The sequence below is a fragment of the Mustelus asterias genome, unplaced genomic scaffold (genome assembly GCF_964213995.1).
Source record: "Mustelus asterias unplaced genomic scaffold, sMusAst1.hap1.1 HAP1_SCAFFOLD_1243, whole genome shotgun sequence".
NCBI classification, from domain to species: Eukaryota; Metazoa; Chordata; class Chondrichthyes; order Carcharhiniformes; family Triakidae; genus Mustelus; species Mustelus asterias.
Genome location: NW_027591188.1, coordinates 81,444 through 100,895, shown reverse-complemented (window position 1 = coordinate 100,895; position 19,452 = coordinate 81,444). Strand labels below are relative to the sequence as shown.

Sequence of the window (19,452 nt, the reverse complement as noted above, 5' to 3'; positions counted from 1 at the left end):
GAGAGTGTGAGAGAGTGAGAAAGAGTGAGAGAGAGAGTGAGAGTGTGAAAGAGAGTGTGAGAGAGAGTGTGAGAGAGAGTGTGTGTGAGAGAGTGTGAGAGAGAGAGAGTGTGAGAGTGTGAGAGAGAGAGTGTGAGAGAGAGTGTGAGAGAGAGAGTGTGAGAGAGTGTGAGAGAGAGAGTGTGAGAGAGAGAGAGTGTGAGAGAGAGTGTGAGAGAGAGTGTGAGAGAGAGTGTGGAGAGAGTGTGTGAGAGAGCGTGTGTGTGAGAGAGAGAATGTGAGAGAGTGTGTGTGAGAGAGAGAGTGTGAGAGAGTGTGAGAGAGTGTGAGAGAGAGTGTGAGAGAGTGTGTGAGAGAGTGTGTGAGAGAGTGTGTGAGAGAGAGTGTGAGAGAGTGTGTGAGAGAGTGTGAGAGAGTGAGAAAGAGTGTGAGAGAGAGTGAGAGAGAGAGTGAGAGAGAGTGTGAGTGTGAGAGAGAGTGTGAGAGAGAGTGAGAGAGAGTGTGAGAGTGTGAGAGTGTGAGAGAGAGTGTGAGAGAGAGTGTGAGAGAGAGTGTGAGAGAGAGTGTGAGAGAGAGTGTGAGAGAGAGTGTGAGAGAGAGAGTGCGAGAGAGAGAGTGTGAGAGAGTGTGAGAGAGTGTGAGAGTGTGAGAGAGTGTGAGAGAGAGTGTGAGAGTGAGTGTGAGAGAGAGTGTGAGAGTGAGTGTGAGAGAGAGTGTGAGAGTGAGTGTGAGAGAGTGTGAGAGGTGAGAGAGAGTGTGAGAGAGAGTGTGAGAGAGAGTGTGAGAGTGTGAGAGAGTGTGAGAGTGAGTGTGAGAGAGAGAGAGAGTATGTGCGTGAGGGAGTGTGAGTGAGGGAGTGTGAGAGAGGGAGAGAGAGAGAGAGAGAGGATTGCAATCAGAATCTGTTCTTGGTGTTCCAGCTCCGTACAGCGAGCCTCACCTGACCTTTGGCCTTCAGAGCTGCACGACCTCCGGCCGAGTCCAGGTCGTTGTGAGTGGTGGGTATCCGAAAGCGGAGGTGAACTGGACCAGCGACTGGGGGGGTAATGTCAGCGAGGAGACCAGCACGGAGTTCCGGATTGGTGAGGGAGATCTCTACACCATCACCAGCCAACTCCACAACCCCCAGGGGAATGGAACCAATTATACCTTCACCCTGAGGAACCGCCTGATAGGACAGGAGATGGCCAGATACTTCGCAATCCAGGGTGAGTAATAAATACCGTGTGATATTGTCATCGCTTCGGGACGAGGGAGTGGGGCAGTAATATACCCGCTAAGTGTCGCATTCTGTCGCCTCGACTCTGGGTGGGAGAACCTCAGCGTCCGTCACCAAGAGGGGCCCAATAACAGCACCGCAGACCAAGCTGGTCGGGTCCGAGAGGACATCGCTGCGAGACTGGCTCTGCAGCAGGAAGTGAGGGAACCAACAAGAGGGAAAAGCATCCTCCGCCTCATCCTCACCAGCCTGCCTGCCGCAAACACATTGGTCTATGAGATTGTTGTTAGGAGTGAGCACCGCACAGTCCCTGTGGAGACTAAGTCCCATCTTCACACTAGCTTATAAATATTGCGGATCCCAGAGCAGGTCAGAGGCTGGGAATCCTGCGGAGAGTAACTCACCTCCTGACTCCCCAAAGCCTGTCCACCATCTACAAGGCACAAGTCAGGAGTGTGATGGAATACTCCCCACTCGCCTGGATGGGTGCGGCTCCAACAACACTTAGTACTGACCCTCTGACAGTGCGGCACTCCCTCAGCACTGACCCTCTGACAGTGCAGCACTCCCTCAGTACTGACCCTCTGACAGTGCGGCACTCCCTCAGCACTGACCCTCTGACAGTGCGGCACTCCCTCAGCACTGACCCTCTGACAGTGCGGCACTCCCTCAGTACTGACCCTCTGACAGTGTGGCACTCCCTCAGTACTGACCCTCTGACAGTGCGGCACTCCCTCAGTACTGACCCTCTGACAGTGCGGCACTCCCTCAGCACTGACCCTCTGACAGTGCGGCACTCCCTCAGCACTGACCCTCTGACAGTGCGGCACTCCCTCAGTACTGACCCTCTGACAGTGCAGCACTCCCTCAGCACTGACCCTCTGACAGTGCGGCACTCCCTCAGTCCTGACCCTCTGACAGTGCGGCACTCCCTCAGTACTGACCCTCTGACAGTGCGGCACTCCCTCAGTCCTGACCCTCTGACAGTGCAGCACTCCCTCAGTACTGACCCTCTGACAGTGCGGCACTCCCTCAGCACTGACCCTCTGACAGTGCGGCACTCCCTCAGCACTGACCCTCTGACAGTGCGGCACTCCCTCAGTACGGACCCTCTGACAATGCGGCACTCCCTCAGTACGGACTCATGGCAGGTTGGTTAAGAAGGTTAAGGCTCATGGGATACAAGGAGAGGTGGCAAGGTGGGTAGAAAACTGGCTTGGCCACAGGAGACAGAGGGTAACAGTCGAAGGGTCTTTTTCCAGCTGGAGGTCTGTGACCAGTGGTGTTCCACAGGGCTCTGTACTGGGACCTCTGCTATTTGTGATATATATAAATGATTTGGAAGAAGGTGTAACTGGTGTTATCAGCAAGTTTGCGGATGACACGAAGATGGCTGGACTTGCGGATAGCGATGAACATTGTCGGACAATGCAGCAGGATATAGGTGTTACAGGTGTTACAGGCTAAGAGGCTGGAGGAAATAGATGTTCGGAGGGAGGATGTACTGGCAGTTTTGAATAAACTGAAGGTTGATAAGTCCCCTGGGCCTGATGAAATATGTCCTAGGATTCTTTGGGAGGCAAGGGATGAGATTGCAGAGCCTTTGGCTTTGATCTTTGGGTCCTCACTGTCCACGGGGATGGTGCCAGAGGACTGGAGAATGGCGAATGTTGTTCCTCTGTTTAAGAAAGGGAATAGAAATGACCCTGGTAATTATAGACCGGTTAGTCTTACTTCGGTGGTTGGTAAATTGATGGAAAAGGTCCTTAGGGATGGGATTTACGACCATTTAGAAAGATGCGGATTAATCCGAGATAGTCAGCACGGATTCGTGAAGGGCAAGTCGTGCCTCACAAATTTGATTGAATTTTTTGAGGAGGTAACTAAGTGTGTTGATGAAGGTAGGGCAGTTGATGTCATATACATGGATTTTAGTAAGGCGTTTGATAAGGTCCCCCATGGTCGGCTTATGATGAAAGTGAGGAGGTATGGGATAGAGGGAAAGTTGGCCGATTGGATAGGTAACTGGCTGTCTGATCGAAGACAGAGGGTGGTGGTGGATGGAAAATTTTCGGATTGGAGGCAGGTTGCTAGCGGAGTGCCACAGGGATCAGTGTTTGGTCCTCTGCTCTTTGTGATTTTTATTAATGACTTAGAGGAGGGGGCTGAAGGGTGGATCAGTAAATTTGCTGATGACACCAAGATTGGTGGAGTAGTGGATGAGGTGGAGGGCTGTTGTAGGCTGCAAAGAGACATAGATAGGATGCAAAGCTGGGCTGAAAAATGGCAAATGGAGTTTCACCCTGATAAATGTGAGGTGATTCATTTTGGTAGGACTAATTTAAATGTGGATTACAGGGTCAAAAGTAGGGTTCTGAAGACTGTGGAGGAACAGAGAGATCTTGGGGTCCATATCCACAGATCTCTGAAGGTTGCCACTCAAGTGGATAGAGCTGTGAAGAAGGCCTATAGTGTGTTAGCTTTTATTAACAGGGGGTTGGAGTTTAAGAGCCGTGGGGTTATGCTGCAACTGTACAGGACCTTGGTAAGACCACATTTGGAATATTGTGTGCAGTTCTGGTCACCTCACTATAAGAAGGATGTGGAAGCGCTGGAAAGAGTGCAGAGGAGATTTACCAGGATGCTGCCTGGTTTGGAGGGTAGGTCTTATGAGGAAAGGTTGAGGGAGCTAGGGCTGTTCTCTCTGGAGCGGAGGCGGCTGAGGGGAGACTTAACAGGTTTATAAAATGATGAAGGGGATAGATAGAGTGAAAGTTCAAAGACTATTTCCTCGGGTGGATGGAGCTATTACAAGGGGGCATAACTATAGGGTTCATGGTGGGAGATATAGGAAGGATATCAGAGGTAGGTAGGTTCTTTACGCAGAGAGTGGTTGGGGTGTGGAATGGACTGCCTGCAGTGATAGTGGAGTCAGACACTTTAGGAACATTTAAGCAGTTATTGGATAGGCACATGGAGCACACCAGGATGATAGAGAGTGGGATAGCTTGATCTTGGTTTCAGATAAAGCTCGGCACAACATCGTGGGCCGAAGGGCCTGTTCTGTGCTGTACTGTTCTCTGTTCTATGTTCTATATAGATAGGCTGGAAAATTGGGTGGAGAAATGGCAGATGGAATTTGATCCAGATAAATGCAAAGTGATGCATTTTGGAAGAACTAATGTCGGGGGGAGTTATACAATAAATGGCAGAGTCATCAAGAGTATAGAAACACAGAGGGACCTGGGTGTGCAAGTCCATAAATCCTTGAAGGTGGCAGCACAGGTGGAGAAGGTGGTGAAGAAGGCATATGGTATGCTTGCCTTTATAGGACGGGGTATAGAGTATAAAAGCTGGAGTCTGATGATGCAGCTGTATAGAACGCTGGTTAGGCCACATTTGGAGTACTGTGTCCAGTTCTGGTCACCGCACTACCAGAAGGACGTGGAGGCTTTAGAGAGAGTGCAGAGAAGGTTTACTAGGATGTTGCCTGGTATGGAGGGTCTTAGCTATGAGGAGAAATTGGGTAAACTGGGCTTGTTCTCCCTGGAAAGACGGAGAATGAGGGGAGATCTAATAGAGGTGTATAAAATTATGAAGGGCATAGATAGGGTGAACAGTGGGAAGCTTTTTCCCAGGTTGGAGGTGACGATCACGAGGGGTCACGGGCTCAAGGTGAGAGGGGCGAAGTATAACTCAGATATTAGAGGGATGTTTTTTACGCAGAGGGTGGTGGGGGCCTGGAATGCGCTGCCAAGTAGGGTGGTGGAGGCAGGCACGCTGACATCGTTTAAGACTTACCTGGATAGTCACATGAGCAGCCTGGGAATGGAGGGATACAAACGATTGGTCTAGTTGGACCAATGAGCGGCACAGGCTTGGAGGGCAGAAGGTCCTGTTTCCTGTGCTGTACTGTTCTTTGTTCTTTGGGCCCTCTGACAGTGCGGCACTCCCGCGGCACTGACCCTCTGACAGTGCGGCACTCCCTCAGGACTGACCCTCTGACAGTGCGGCACTCCCGCGGCACTGACCCTCTGACAGTGCGGCACTCCCTCAGCACTGACCCTCTGACAGTGCGGCACTCCCTCAGCACTGACCCTCTGACAGTGCGGCACTCCCTCAGTACTGACCCTCTGACAGTGCGGCACTCCCTCAGTACTGACCCTCTGACAGTGCGGCACTCCCTCAGCACTGACCCTCTGACAGTGCGGCACTCCCTCAGCACTGACCCTCTGACAGTGCGGCACTCCCTCAGTACTGACCCTCTGACAATGCGGCACTCCCTCAGCACTGACCCTCTGACAGTGCGGCACTCCCTCAGCACTGACTCTCTGACAGTGCGGCACTCCCTCAGCACTGACCCTCTGACAGTGCGCCACTCCCTCAGCACTGACCCTCTGACAGTGCGGCACTCCCTCAGCACTGACCCTCTGACAGTGCGGCACTCCCTCAGCATTGACCCTCTGACAGTGCGGCACTCCCTCAGCACTGACCCTCTGACAGTGCGGCACTCCCTCAGCCCTGACCCTCTGACAATGCGGCACTCCCTCAGCACTGACCCTCTGACAATGCGGCACTCCCTCAGCACTGACCCTCTGACAATGCGGCACTCCCTCAGCACTGACCCTCTGACAATGCGGCACTCCCTCAGCACTGACCCTCTGACAGTGCGGCACTCCCTCAGCACTGACCCTCTGACAGTGCGGCACTCCCTCAGCACTGACCCTCTGACAGTGCGGCACTCCCTCAGCACTGACCCTCTGACAGTGCGGCACTCCCTCAGCACTGACCCTCTGACAGTGCGGCACTCCCTCAGCCCTGACCCTCTGACAATGCGGCACTCCCTCAGCACTGACCCTCTGACAATGCGGCACTCCCTCAGCACTGACCCTCTGACAATGCGGCACTCCCTCAGCACTGACCCTCTGACAATGCGGCACTCCCTCAGCACTGACCCTCTGACAGTGCGGCACTCCCTCAGCACTGACCCTCTGACAGTGCGGCACTCCCTCAGCACTGACCCTCTGACAGTGCGGCACTCCCTCAGCACTGACCCTGAGAGCATCGGCTTGGAATTTGAATTTGAACATCTCGCCCCCTGACTCAGAGTTGCTCGATGGGGGTGTGAGTGAGATTGGAGTACTGTGTGCAGTTCTGGTCGCCACATCGAGGATAGCACGTATGGAGAGTTGGTCACACCGCAGGCTCAGACTCCGCAGGCAGGAAGGAAATGGGTGACCACCAGACAGAGCGAGAGAGCTCGGCAGGCAGTGCAGGAATCTCCTGTGGCCATTCCCCTGCAAAACAGATATACCACTTTGGATACTGTTGAGGGGAATGACCTTTCTGGGGAAAGCAGCAGCAGCGAAAATCTTTGCTTCACGGTTGTTTCTGCTGCAGAGGGGAGGGGTAAAAAGTGTCCCGCTGCAATAGTTATAGGGGATTCAATTGTGAGGGGAATAGACAGGCGTTTCTGTGGCCACAAGCGAGGCTCCAGGATGGTATGTTGCCTCCCTGGTGCTCGGGTCAAGGATGTCTCGGAGCGGGTACAGGACATTCTGAAGGGGGAGGGTGAACAGCCAGTGGTCGGAGTACACATTGGTACAAGCAACATAGGTTAAAAAAAGGGATGAGGTCCTAAAAGCAGAATACAGGGAGCTGGGAAGGAAGTTAAGAAATTGGACCTCAAAGGTAGTGATCTCAGGATTACTACCAGTGCCACAGGCTAGTCAGAGTAGAAACGAGAGGATATATCGGATAAATACGTGGCTGAAGAGATGGTAAGAAGTTTAACAACATCAGGTTAAAGTCCAACAGGTTTATTTGGTAGCAAAAGCCACACAAGCTTTCGGAGCTGCAAGCCCCTTCTTCAGGTGAGTGGGAATTCTGTTCACAAACAGAGCATATAAAGACACAGACTCAATTTACATGAATAATGGTTGGAATGCGAATACTTACAACTAATCAAGTCTTTAAGAAACAAAACAATGTGAGTGGAGAGAGCATCAAGACAGGCTAAAAAGATGTGTATTGTCTCCAGACAAGACAGCCAGTGAAACTCTGCAGGTCCAGGCAACTGTGGGGGTTACAAATAGTGTGACATGAACCCAATATCCCGGTTGAGGCCGTCCCCGTGTGTGCGGAACTTGGCTATCAGTTTCTGCTCAGCGACTCTGCGCTGTCGTGTGTCGCGAAGGCCGCCTTGGAGAACGCTTACCCGGATATCAGAGGCCGAATGCCCGTGACCGCTGAAGTGAACCTGGTGTTGTTAAACTTCTTACTGTGTTTACCCCAGTCCAACGCCGGCATCTCCACATCCTGAAGAGATGGTGTGAGGGGGAGGGTTTCAGATTCCTGGGGCATTGGGACTGGTTCTGGGGGAGGTGGGACCTGTACAAATTGGACGGGTTACACCTGGGCAGGACTGGGCCTGATGTCCTAGGGGAAGTGTTTGCTACAGCGGTTGGGGAGGGTTTAAACTAATATGCCAGGGGGATGGGAACCCATGTAAGGAGTCCGAGAAGGAGGGAGCAAGGACAAAATGTGGGGAAAAAGTTCCAACTACATCAAAAATCAGGAAAAAAGTTAAAAGGAAGGAGAATTCAGGAGATGTTATTAATGGAAGTGCTGGAATTCAAAAAGAAGGTACAAAAACTCACATTAGGGCACTTTATCTGAATGCTCATAGCATTCGAAACAAGTTAAATGAGTTGACGGCACAAATCATTGCGAACGAGCATGGTTTGGTGGCCATTACAGAGACATGGTCTCAGGATGGTCACGACTGGGAGTTAAATATCCAGGGGTATCAGACTGTTCGGAGGGACCGTCAGGAAGGTAAGGGAGGTGGTGTAGCTCTGATATTTAAGGATGATATCAGGGCAGTAGTGAGAGATGATATCGGTTCTATGGAAAAAAGGTTGAATCCATTTGGGTGGAAATTAGAAATAGTAAGGAGAAAAAGTCACTGATAGGCGTAGTCTATAGGTCACCAAATAATGACATCATGGTGGGGCGAGAAATAAACAAAGAAATAACTGATGCATGTAAAAATGGTACAGCAATTATCATGGGGGATTTTAATCTACATATCAATTGGTCAAACCAGGTCGGTCAAGGCAGCCTTGAGAAGGAGTTCATAGAATGTATCAGTGATAGCTTCCTCGAACAGTATGTAATGGAACCGACAAGGGAGCAAGCTATCCTAGATCTGGTCCTATGTAATGAGACGGGAATAATTAATAATCTTGCAGTTAGGGATCCTCTCGGAAGCAGCGATCACAGTATGGTTGAATTTAAAATACAGATGGAGCGTGAGAAGGTAAAATCCAATACCAGTGTCTTGTGCTTAAACAAAGGAGACTACAAAGGGATGAGGGAGGACTTGGCTAAGGTAGACTGGGAGCAAAAACTTTATGGTGGGACAATTGAGGAATAGTGGAGGACTTTCAAAGTGATCTTTCACAGTGCTCAGCAAAAGTATATACCAGTGATAAGGAAGGACTGTAGAAAAAGAGATAATCAGTCATGAATATATAAGGAAATAAAGGAGGGATCAAATTGAAAGAAAATGTATACAAAGTGGCAAAGATTAGTGGGAAACTGGAGGATTGGGAAATCTTTAAAGGTCAGCAGAAAGCCACGAAAAAAGCTATAAAGAAAAGTAAGATGGATTATGAGAGTAAACTAGCTCAGAATATAAAAACAGATCGCAAAAGTTTCTACAAATATATAAAATGAAAAAGAGTGGCTGAAGGAAACATTGGTCCTTTAGAGGATGAGAAGGGGGATGTAATAACTGGAAATGAGAAAATGGCTGAGGCATTGAACAGGTATTTTGTGTCGGTCTTCACAGTGGAAGACACAAATAACATGCCAAAAATTGATGACAGGAAGGTTATGGCAGGTGAGAACCGAGAAACTATCATTATCACGAAAGAGGTAGTGTTGGGCAAGTTAATGGGGCTAAAGGTAGACAAGTCCCCTGGTCCTGGTGGAATGCATCCCAGGGAACTAAAAGAGATGGCGGGAGAAATAGCAAATGCACCAGTGGTAATTTACCAAAATTCGTTGGACTCTGGGGTGGTTCCTGCAGATTGGAAAATAGCAAATGTGACGCCACTGTTTAAAAAAGGAGGTGGACAAAAGGCGGGTAACTATAGGCCGGTTAGCTTAACTTCTGTAGTGGGGAAAATGCTTGAATCTATCATCAAGGAAGAAATAGCGAGACATCTGGATATAAATTGTCCCATCGGAAAGACGCAGCATGGGTTCATGAAGGGCAGGTCATGTTTGACTAATTTGGTGGAATTCTTTGAGAACATTACATGCGCAGTGGACAATGGGGAACCTGTGGATGTGGTGTATCTGGATTTCCAGAAGGCATTTGACAAGGTGCCGCACCAAAGACTGCTACATAAGATAAAGGTGCACAGTGTTATGGGTAATGTATTAGCATGGATAGAGGATTGGTTAACTAACAGAAAGCAAAGAGTGGGGGGTAAATGGGTGTTTTTCTGGTTGGCGATTAGTGACTAGTGGTGTGCCTCAAGGATCAGTGTTGGGACTGCAATTGTTTACGATTTACATAGATGATTTGGAGTTGGGGACCAAGTGTAGTGTGTCAAAATTCACGGATGACACTAAGATAGGTGGCAGAGCAAAGTGTGCCGAGGATGCTGAAAGTCTGCAAAGGGATATAGATAGTCTAAGTGAGTGGGCGAGGGTCTGGCAGATGGAGTACAATGTTGGTAAATGTGAGGTCATCCATTTTGGTCGGAATAACAGCAAAATGGACTATTATTTAAATAGTAAAAAATTGCAGCATGCTGCTGTGCAGAGGGACCTGGGTGTCCCTGTGCAGGAATCTCAAGGAGTTGGTTTGCAGGTGCAGCAGGTAATTAAGAAGGCAAATGGAATTTTGTCCTTCATTGCGAGAGGAATGGAGTTTAAAAACAGCGAGGTTATGTTGCAGCTGTATAAGGTGCTGGTGAGGCCACACCTGGAGTACTGTGTACAGTTTTGGTCTCCTTACTTGAGAAAGGATATACTGGCACTGGAGGGGGTGCAGAGGAGATTCACTAGGTTGATTCGGAGTTGAGAGGGTTGGCTTATGAGGAGAGACTGAGTAGACTGGGGCTACACTCATTGGAATTCAGAAGAGTGACGGGAATAGATAAGATAGAAGCAGGAAGTTGTTTCCACTGGTGGGTGAAACTAGAACTAGGGGGCATAGCCTCAAAATAAGGGGGAGCAGATTTAGGACTGAGTTGAGGAAGAACCTCTTCATCTGAAGGGTTATGAATCTGTGGAATTCCCTGCCCAGTGAAGCAGTTGAGGCTCCCTCATTGAATGTTTTTAAGGCAAGGATAGATAGATTTTTGAACAGTGAAGGAATTAAGGGTTATGGTGAGCGGGTGGGTAAGTGGAGCTGAGTCCACAAAAAGATCAGCCATGATCTTATTGAATGGCGGGGCAGGCTCGAGGGACCAGATGGCCCACTCCTGCTCCTAGTTCTTATGTTCTTATTATTACAGGAAGGATGTGATTGCACTGGAGGGGGTGCAGAGGAGATTCACCAGGATGCTGCCTGGGATGGAGCATTTAAATTATGAAGAGAGGTTGGATAGGTTTGGGCTGTGTTTGTTGGAGCAGAGAAGACTGAGGGGCGACCTGATCGAGGTGTATAAGATTATGAGGGACATGGACAGAGTGGATAAGGAGCAGCTGTTCCCCTGAGTTGAAGGGTCAGTCACGAGGGGGCACAGGTTCAAGGTGAGGGGCCGGAGGTTTAGGGGGGATGTGAGGAAAAGCTTTTTACCCAGAGGGTGGTGAGGGTCTGGAATGCGCTGCCTGGGAGGGTGGTGGAGGCGGGAAGCCTCACATCCTTTAAAAAGTACCTGGATGAGCACTTGGCGCACCATAACAAAAGAACAAAGAACAGTACAGCACAGGAACAGGCCCTTCGGCCCTCCAAGCCTGTGCCGACCATGATACCCAACTGAACTAAAACCGTACGCACTTAGAGTCCGGATCCTTCCATCCCCATCCTATTCATGTATTTGTCGAGGTGCCCCTTAAATGCCGCTATCGTACCCGCTCCCACCCCCTCCCCGGGCAGCGCGTCCCAGACACTCACCACCCTCTGTGTAAAAAACTTACCTCACACATCTCCTCTAAACTTTCCCCCACGCACCTTAAACCTGTGCCCCCGAGTACTTGACTTTCCTACCCTTGGAAAGAGCATCTGACTATCCACTCTGTCCGTGCCTCTCATAATCTTGGAAACCTCTATCAGGTCACCCCCTCAACCTCAGTTGATGAGTTTAATTTAACACTCAGGGCTATGGGCCAAGTGCTGGCAGATGGGATTAGGTGGGATATCACATGTTGTAGCAGACTCGATGGGCTGAAGGGTCTTTTCTGCACTCGATGATTCTATGAGGTGCCAACCCTTTGCTCTGTTGTCACAGGTTCCTGCCATGTCGAGGTGAGGGCGCAGATGATGAGGGTCCTCACCTGTTTCGGAATCACCATCACCCTCCTGCTCCTGGTCATCGTGTCTCTCGGATACCTTCTCTACCGGAAAGGCCGGACAGCCGGGAACGTCCTGTGAGCCGGAAGCGACGTCCATCCTGAAGCAGACAGAGCTCAGGCGTCACCCTGGGCAACCCCGCCAAGAGGACCCAGTCCCGCTCCGGGCCGGGCCCCTCGGGGTGAGGGAGGGGGGGTGAGGGTCGCCAGCCTTGCGGACAGTGGCGACATGCAGTGGTGACCCAGTGCAGCTGAAGTTCACCCCTGACCGCCCGCACACCTCACGAACAAAAACTGCGACCAATTCTCGATCTCTCATCCGCCTCGTTCCTCGTCAGGGTGCTGTCTCATAAGATATAGGAGCAGAATTAGGCCATTCGGCCCATCGACGCCCCTCCGCCATTCCATCATGGCTGATACGCTCCTCAGCCCCATTTTCCTGCCTTCTCACCGTAACCCTTCAACCCATCACCAATTAAAAATCTGTCCAACTCCTCATTAAATGTACTCCCTGTCCCAGCATCCACCGCACTCTGGGGCAGTGAATTCCACAGATTCACAACCCTTTGGGAGAAGTAGTTTCTCCTCAACTCTGTTTTAAATTTGCTGCCCCTTAACCTGAGACTGTGACCTCTCGTCCCAGAATGCCCCACAAGAGGAAGCATCCGCTCCACGTCTACTTTATCCACACCTTTTATCATCTTGTAAACCTCAATTTGATCTCCCCTCATTCTTAGGCCTAAACTGTTTGATCTCACGGTGACACAGTGGTTAGCGCTGCTGCCTCACAGCGCCAGGGACCCGGGTTTGATTCCCGGCAGCACGGTGACACAGTGGTTAGCGCTGCTCCCTCACAGCGCCAGGGACCCGGGTTCGATTCCCGGGGGCACGGTGACACAGTGGTTAGCGCTGCTGCCTCACAGCGCCAGGGACCCGGGTTTGATTCCCGGGGGCATGGTGACACAGTGGTTAGCACTGCTGCCTCACAGCGCCAGGGACCCGGGTTCGATTCCCGGGGGCACGGTGGCACAGTGGTTAGCGCTGCTGCCTCTCAGCGCCAGGGACCCGGGTTCGATTCCCGGGGGCACGGTGGCACAGTGGTTAGCGCTGCAGCCTCACAGTGCCAGGGACCCGGGTTCGATTCCCGGGGGCACGGTGACACAGTGGTTAGCACTGCTGCCTCACAGCGCCAGGGACCCGGGTTCGATTCCCGGGGGCACGGTGGCACAGTGGTTAGCGCTGCTGCCTCACAGTGCCAGGGACCCGGGTTCGATTCCCGGGGGCACGGTGACACAGTGGTTAGCGCTGCAGCCTCACAGCGCCAGGGACCCGGGTTCGATTCCCGGTTTGGGTCACTGCCTGTGTGGAGTTTGCACGTTCTCCCCGTGTCTGCGTGGGTTTCCTCCGGGTGCTCCGGTTTCCTCCCACAGTCCGAAAGACGTGCTGGTTAGGGTGCATTGGCCATGGTAAATTCTCCCTCAGTGTACCCGAACAGGCGCCGGAGTGTGGTGACTGGGGGAATTTCACAGTAACTTCATTGCAGTGTTAATGTAAGCCTACTTGTGACAGTAATATTTAAACTTTTGATCTCCCCTCATTCTTCTAAATTCCAGAGAGTATCGGCCTAAACTGTTCAATCTCTCTTCATACGACAAACCCCTCATCTCTGGAATCAACCTAGTGAATCTCCTCTGAACTGTCTCCAATGCCACTGCATCTCTCCTCAAATACAGGGACCAAAACTGTGCACAATACTCCAGGAGCAGCCTCACAAATGCCTTGTATAGTTGCGACAATACTTCCTAACCTTTATATTCTATTCCTTTCGCTATAAATCCCAACATTCCATTCACTTTCTTTATTATCTGCTGTACCCGCGTGCTGGTTTTCTGTGACTCATGAATGAGGACACCCAGATCCCTCTGCACCAACTCACCAGCCCTGGTTAATCTGTCCCTAAGGTTCGACAGATCAGAGATCGAGAGGTGATTCGGGTCGAAATAGCTGGGGTAAAGAACTGAGTGTCACCGCTGATTGTTCATTAACCCCGCAGCTGCATTTTTGTTGAGAGAAATTACCGGCTTCTGGCGTGAAAACGCGTTAAACACCCACGTTGATGACACGTCCCAGCTGCTCTGTTTTATATTTGTGACCCCCTTATCCTAAGACTGTCCCCAACGGCCATGTCTGTAGGTGCTGGAGGCGCATGGGTCACACACCTCCCTCCCCCTAAATAAGGGGTCACGGTGCCCTTATGTCTGGTAAACAACCCAGTGTGACCAGAAAGTCCCTTTCATCCTGGAGATGACCCACATCCTGTGTATTCACTCCTCAGGCTTGCGGCCTGTTTGTCTCTGTCTGTAAACTGCAGCCTGCCATTTTAGTTCTTGCCCAATTGTCCCAGGATGCTTTGCAAATCGCCATTTTAGATGGCCCGTTTGGCCACAGTATGTTGCTCAATTGTTAATAATTAAGCAGTGTTATTTATATTTATACTATGTTACTCATTAAAGTTTGTTTACTATAAAAGATCCCTATTTTGTCAATGACATCATTCCTGGAAGGAACTATCCTTTCCTTACTAACAAACTACAAATTTGTGTTGTCTTATCCACTTCCTGTTTCATCACATGCTGTGCCACTTTTAAATGTTGTCCAGCCAATTCACCCATCCTATTCAATCTCTCCCTAAAATTTGACACATATTCCGATAATGTCGTTTCAGAATGCTGATTCACCAATTGTTCCTTGGTCAATTTAAGTGGTCCCCTTATCTCATGACCAAAAATCAATTCAAATGGACCGAATTTGGTTGACTCATTCGGTTCACCCCTACTTGCAAAGAGTCCAAATGGAATTCCTTCATCCCGATCCTCTGGATAATCCTGACAATAAAAACATTGTCTTTAAAGTTTGATGTTACTGTTCTAACGCTCCCTGCGATTCTGGATGGTTCGCAGGTGATTTAAATTGTTTTATTCCTAATCTATCCATAACTTCCTGGAATAACTTAGACGTAACATTTGATGCTTGATCTCATTGTATTCCTGTGGGTAGTCCATATCTAGTCAAAAATTGAAGTAACATGTTTATGCTGCAACTGTACAGGACCTTGGTGAGACCACATTTGGAATATTGTGTGCAGTTCTGGTCACCTCACCATAAGAAGGATGTGGAAGCGCTGGAAAGAGTGGAGGAGATTTACCAGGATGCTGCCTGGTTTGGAGGGTAGGTCTTATGAGGAAAGGTTGAGGGAGCTAGGGCTGTTCTCTCTGGAGCGGAGGAGGCTGAGGGGAGACTTAATAGAGGTTTATAAAATGATGAAGGGGATAGATAGAGTGAACGTTCAAAGACTATTTCCTCGGGTGGATGGAGCTATTACAAGGGGGCATAACTATAGGGTTCGTGGTGGGAGATATAGGAAGGATATCAGAGGTAGGTTCTTTACGCAGAGAGTGGTTGGGGTGTGGAATGGACTGCCTGCAGTGATAGTGGAGTCAGACACTTTAGGAACATTTAAGCGGTTATTGGATAGGCACATGGAGCACACCAGGATGATAGGGAGTGGGATAGCTTGATCTTGGTTTCAGATAAAGCTCGGCACAACATCGTGGGCCGAAGGGCCTGTTCTGTGCTGTACTGTTCTATGTTCCTCTACAATCCTTTTCGTTGTAATATTGCGTAATGGAATGGCCTCTGGAAACCAGAGCAGTCACATCGGTTATAGTCAATATTGATTCTCGCTGTTAATTCTGGGGAGGGGTCCCACACAATTAATTAAGACCGTAATAAATGGTTCCTCAAATGCTGGAATGGGTGCTGGTTTTATCACCGCTTGAGGTTACCTGACATGTATGAACATGACCAACAAAATCTAACTACATCTTTATGCAGTCCAGGCCAATAAAAATGTTTCTGTATTTTAGCTCGCGTTTTCCTTACTTCCTAATGAGCTTCTACTGGGACCTCGTGTGCTCCACGCAACACTGTCTTCTAAACCCTACTGGCAATACCACCTGATGAACTTCTGCCCACTTTTCATCCACCCGAATATGTGAAGGTCTCCATTTCCTCATTAAGACATCACTTCTAATGTAATAATGTTCTGTTATACACTCAGATTCCTCTTCCCTGTATGCTTTCCCATACAACCGCTTTATCCCTGCTTCTTCCTGATGTAACTCTGCCAACTTTCCTGAATGAAAGATATCCGCTTCGCCCTCCACCTGTTTGTGTTCTTTATTAACCACCTGGTCGAAGATTGTTTGATAACTGAACCCCAGTCTTCTTATCTTTTCTTTCCGATCTCTCCTCTTCCTGTCCCCAACCTGTGACTTTGCGATCTTGTTTCCACAGTTGGGAAACATCCCAGGATATTGTTTCCTGAAACAGCTCAGTTTCATTATCTACTGGCTTTTCAACCACAGTAGGCATCACTCCCACCTGTGATCCAACTGTATCGATACCCTGGATAAACTGTATTCCTGGACAAGACAATTTCTCTGTTACTCCTTCACTGCCACTTCACCACTCTTCACTGGACTCTCTAACCTCACCTTATACAACGGAACACTTGTATTTTCACCCCGATTTCCACAGATATGGTACATTTACCCTATTGAACAGTTTAGGCCTATATTCTCTGGAATTTAGAAGAATGAGGGGAGATCAAATTGAGGTTTACAAGATGATAAAAGGTGTGGATAAAGTAGACGTGGAACGGATGCTTCCTCTTGTGGGGCATTGTGGGACGAGAGGTCACAGTCTCAGGATAAGGGATAGCAAATTTAAAACAGAGTTGAGGAGAAACTACTTCTCCCAAAGGGTTGTGAATCTGTGGAATTCGCTGCCCCAAAGTGCGGTGGATGCTGGGACAGGGAGTAAATTTAAGGAGGAGTGAGACAGATTTTTAATTGGTAATGGGTTGGAGGGTTATGGGGAGAAGGCAGGAAAATGGGGATGAGGAACGTATCAGCCATGATGGAATGGCGGAGGTGCCTCGATGGGCCGAATGGCCTAATTCTGCTCCTATATCTTATGAACTTATGAATAGGTATGGGAGTCTAAAACTAGAGGGCATAGGTTTAAGGTGAGAGGGGAGAGATACAAAAGGGTCCAGGGGGCAATTGTTTCACACAGAGAGTGGGGAGTGTCTGGAACAAGCTGCCAGAGGTAGTAGTAGAGGCGAGTACAATTTTATCTTTCAAAAAGCATTTAGATAGTTACATGGGTAAGAAGGGTATAGAGGGATATGGGCCAAATGCGGGCAATTGGGAATAGCTTAGTGGTAAAAACTGGGCAGAATGGACAAGTTGGGCTGAAGGGCCTGTTTCCATGCTGTAAACCTCTATGGCTCGCTATAGTTCTACCTTTTCTGGCAATACTTCCAAGCAATATTTCTCCTCATCTCTCACCAATAAAGGTTGACTTGTTCCTGCATCCCTGAAGATCTTAACTTCCTTACCCCCTTCTCCTTGTACAGGAGTAAACCTCACCCACACAAATAAAATCTTTAACAAGATCTGGCGCTTGCTTATTGACCAACTCCTGACCAGGCTGTACATTCTTCTGAACCTTTCCAGCCTCAACTAGTTTCCTTGGACAATTTAACAAATCCCACCGGCTTATCCTGTTTCATCACATCTGTCTTTCCACTGCTTTCCTTAAGCCACCAATACTGACACTTTGTGTCCAACCTTATTACTATCAAAACTGTTAAGGTTTCTTAACTCTCTTCCAGCCTCACGTTTCCTTTTTAACTTGAGGTGCACTGTCCTATCTCCATCGAGATCTCCTTTGCCTTGACTACCTGCAGATTTCTCTTTTCCCAGTTTCTATCCCTTGCAGGTAGATATTGATGTCAGAAACTAAACATTGATTTATAAAACAATTCAAAATCATCTGCCATTTCTGCTGCCAGTCTTGCAGTTTTGAACCCAGGGAGAAACTCTTCATCCCTGGAACGAAGAGCTTGTCGTATGAGGAACGGTTGAGGACTCTGGGTCTGTACTCGTTGGAGTTTAGAAGGATGAGGGGGGATCTGATTGAAACTTACAGGATACTGCGAGGCCTGGATAGAGTGGACATGGAGAGGATGTTTCCATTAGTAGGAAAACCTAGAACCAGAGGAAACAACCTCAGGCTAAAGGGACGATCCTTTAAAACAGAGGTGAGGAGGAATTTCTTCAGCCAGAGAGTGGTGAATCTGTAGAACTCTTTGCCGCAGAAGGCTGTGGAGGCCGGGTCATTGAGTGTCTTTAAGACAGAGATAGATAGGTTCTTGATCAATAAGGAGATCAGGGGAAAAGGCAGGAGAATGGGGATGAGAAAAATATCAGCCATGATTGAAGGGTGGAGCAGACTCGATGGGCTGAGTGGCCTAATTCTGCTCCTATGTCTTATGATCAGCATTTTCTCTGCTTAAAGTGCAGGACTGGCTGCCTGGTAGAACAGAGGTGCAGGTGTAGGCCTTTTGAGATGGCTTGTTGTTTCCACTCCGCTTTCCTGTTCTCGCCTCACCTCCCCCCAAAACCACAACCCTTGACTATCAAAAGTCTACCCAACTCCGCCTTGGATACATTCAATGACACAGCCCCTTCCTGGCGAGGAGCAAACGACAGGCATTGCCGCAGACTAACAAGAGAGGAAAACCTTTACCAGAGTCAGACAGCAGTGTCCAATGGACTATTCTCCTCTCAAGGCCAATCTCCATGGCAATGTGAATCATACGGGCCTTGCATTAAAGCAGAAGTATCCTCCTGCATTGCTTCCCCTTGGAATTAAACAGACAGTTTAATGTATACCCATTTACAAAATGCCATTTCTCACCTCTCCCTGATATTTGGATACTAACAATCTACCTCCCATCTGTGTGAAGGTCTGATACCTCCTTCGCAATAAAGGATATCTGAGAGTCAGTGTGTGTGGGACCCGTACCCCAGTGAGAGTCAGTGGGTGTGGAACCCGTGCCCCAGTGAGAGTCAGTGTGTGGAACCCGTACCCCAGTGAGAGTCAGTGTGTGTGGGACCCGTACCCCAGTGAGAGTCAGTGTGTGTGGGACCCGTACCCCAGTGAGAGTCAGTGTGTGTGGGACCCGTACCCCAGTGAGAGTCAGTGTGTGTGGGACCTGTACCCCAGTGAGAGTCAGTGTGTGTGGAACCCGTAGCCCAGTGAGAGTCAGTGTGCGTGGGACCTGTACCCCAGTGAGAGTCAGTGTGTGTGGAACCCGTACCCCAGTGAGAGTCAGTGTGTGTGGGACCCGTACCCCAGTGAGAGTCAGTGTGTGTGGGACCCGTACCCCAGTAAGAGTCAGTGCGTGTGGGACCCGTACCCCAGTGAGAGTCAGTGTGTGTGGGACCCGTACCCCAGTGAGAGTCAGTGTGTGTGGGACCCGTACCCCAGTGAGAGTCAATGTGTGTGGGACCCGTACCCCAGTGAGAGTCAATGTGTGTGGGACCCGTACCCCAGTAAGAGTCAGTGTGTGTGGGACCCGTACCCCAGTAAGAGTCAGTGTGTGGGGTACCCATGCCCCGGGGTGGGGTGGTGGAGTACAAGCTGTGGTGGAGATGAGGTGATATCGAGAATGAGTTTGTTTATTCTGAAATAGGTGCGGTGTCTGCTTTGGGTAAACTGTCTGGGTTAGCTGTGGAAAATCTATCGGTGTTGCTGTGTTTGGGGAACAATGGGAGCTCTTGTGTGTG

General features: G+C 49.5%; 1 protein-coding gene across 1 annotated transcript; it reads left to right on the top strand.

The window, feature by feature from the left end:
- Positions 1–920: 920 nt before the first annotated feature.
- LOC144488061 (uncharacterized) lies at positions 921–12,676 on the top strand (the record flags this gene model as incomplete). Its single annotated transcript, XM_078206077.1, has 2 exons — positions 921–1,208; positions 11,692–12,676. Coding segments are annotated over 2 exons (431 nt in total), but the record flags the coding sequence as incomplete, so codon positions are not given.
- Between the last annotated feature and the right edge of the window lie 6,776 nt (positions 12,677–19,452).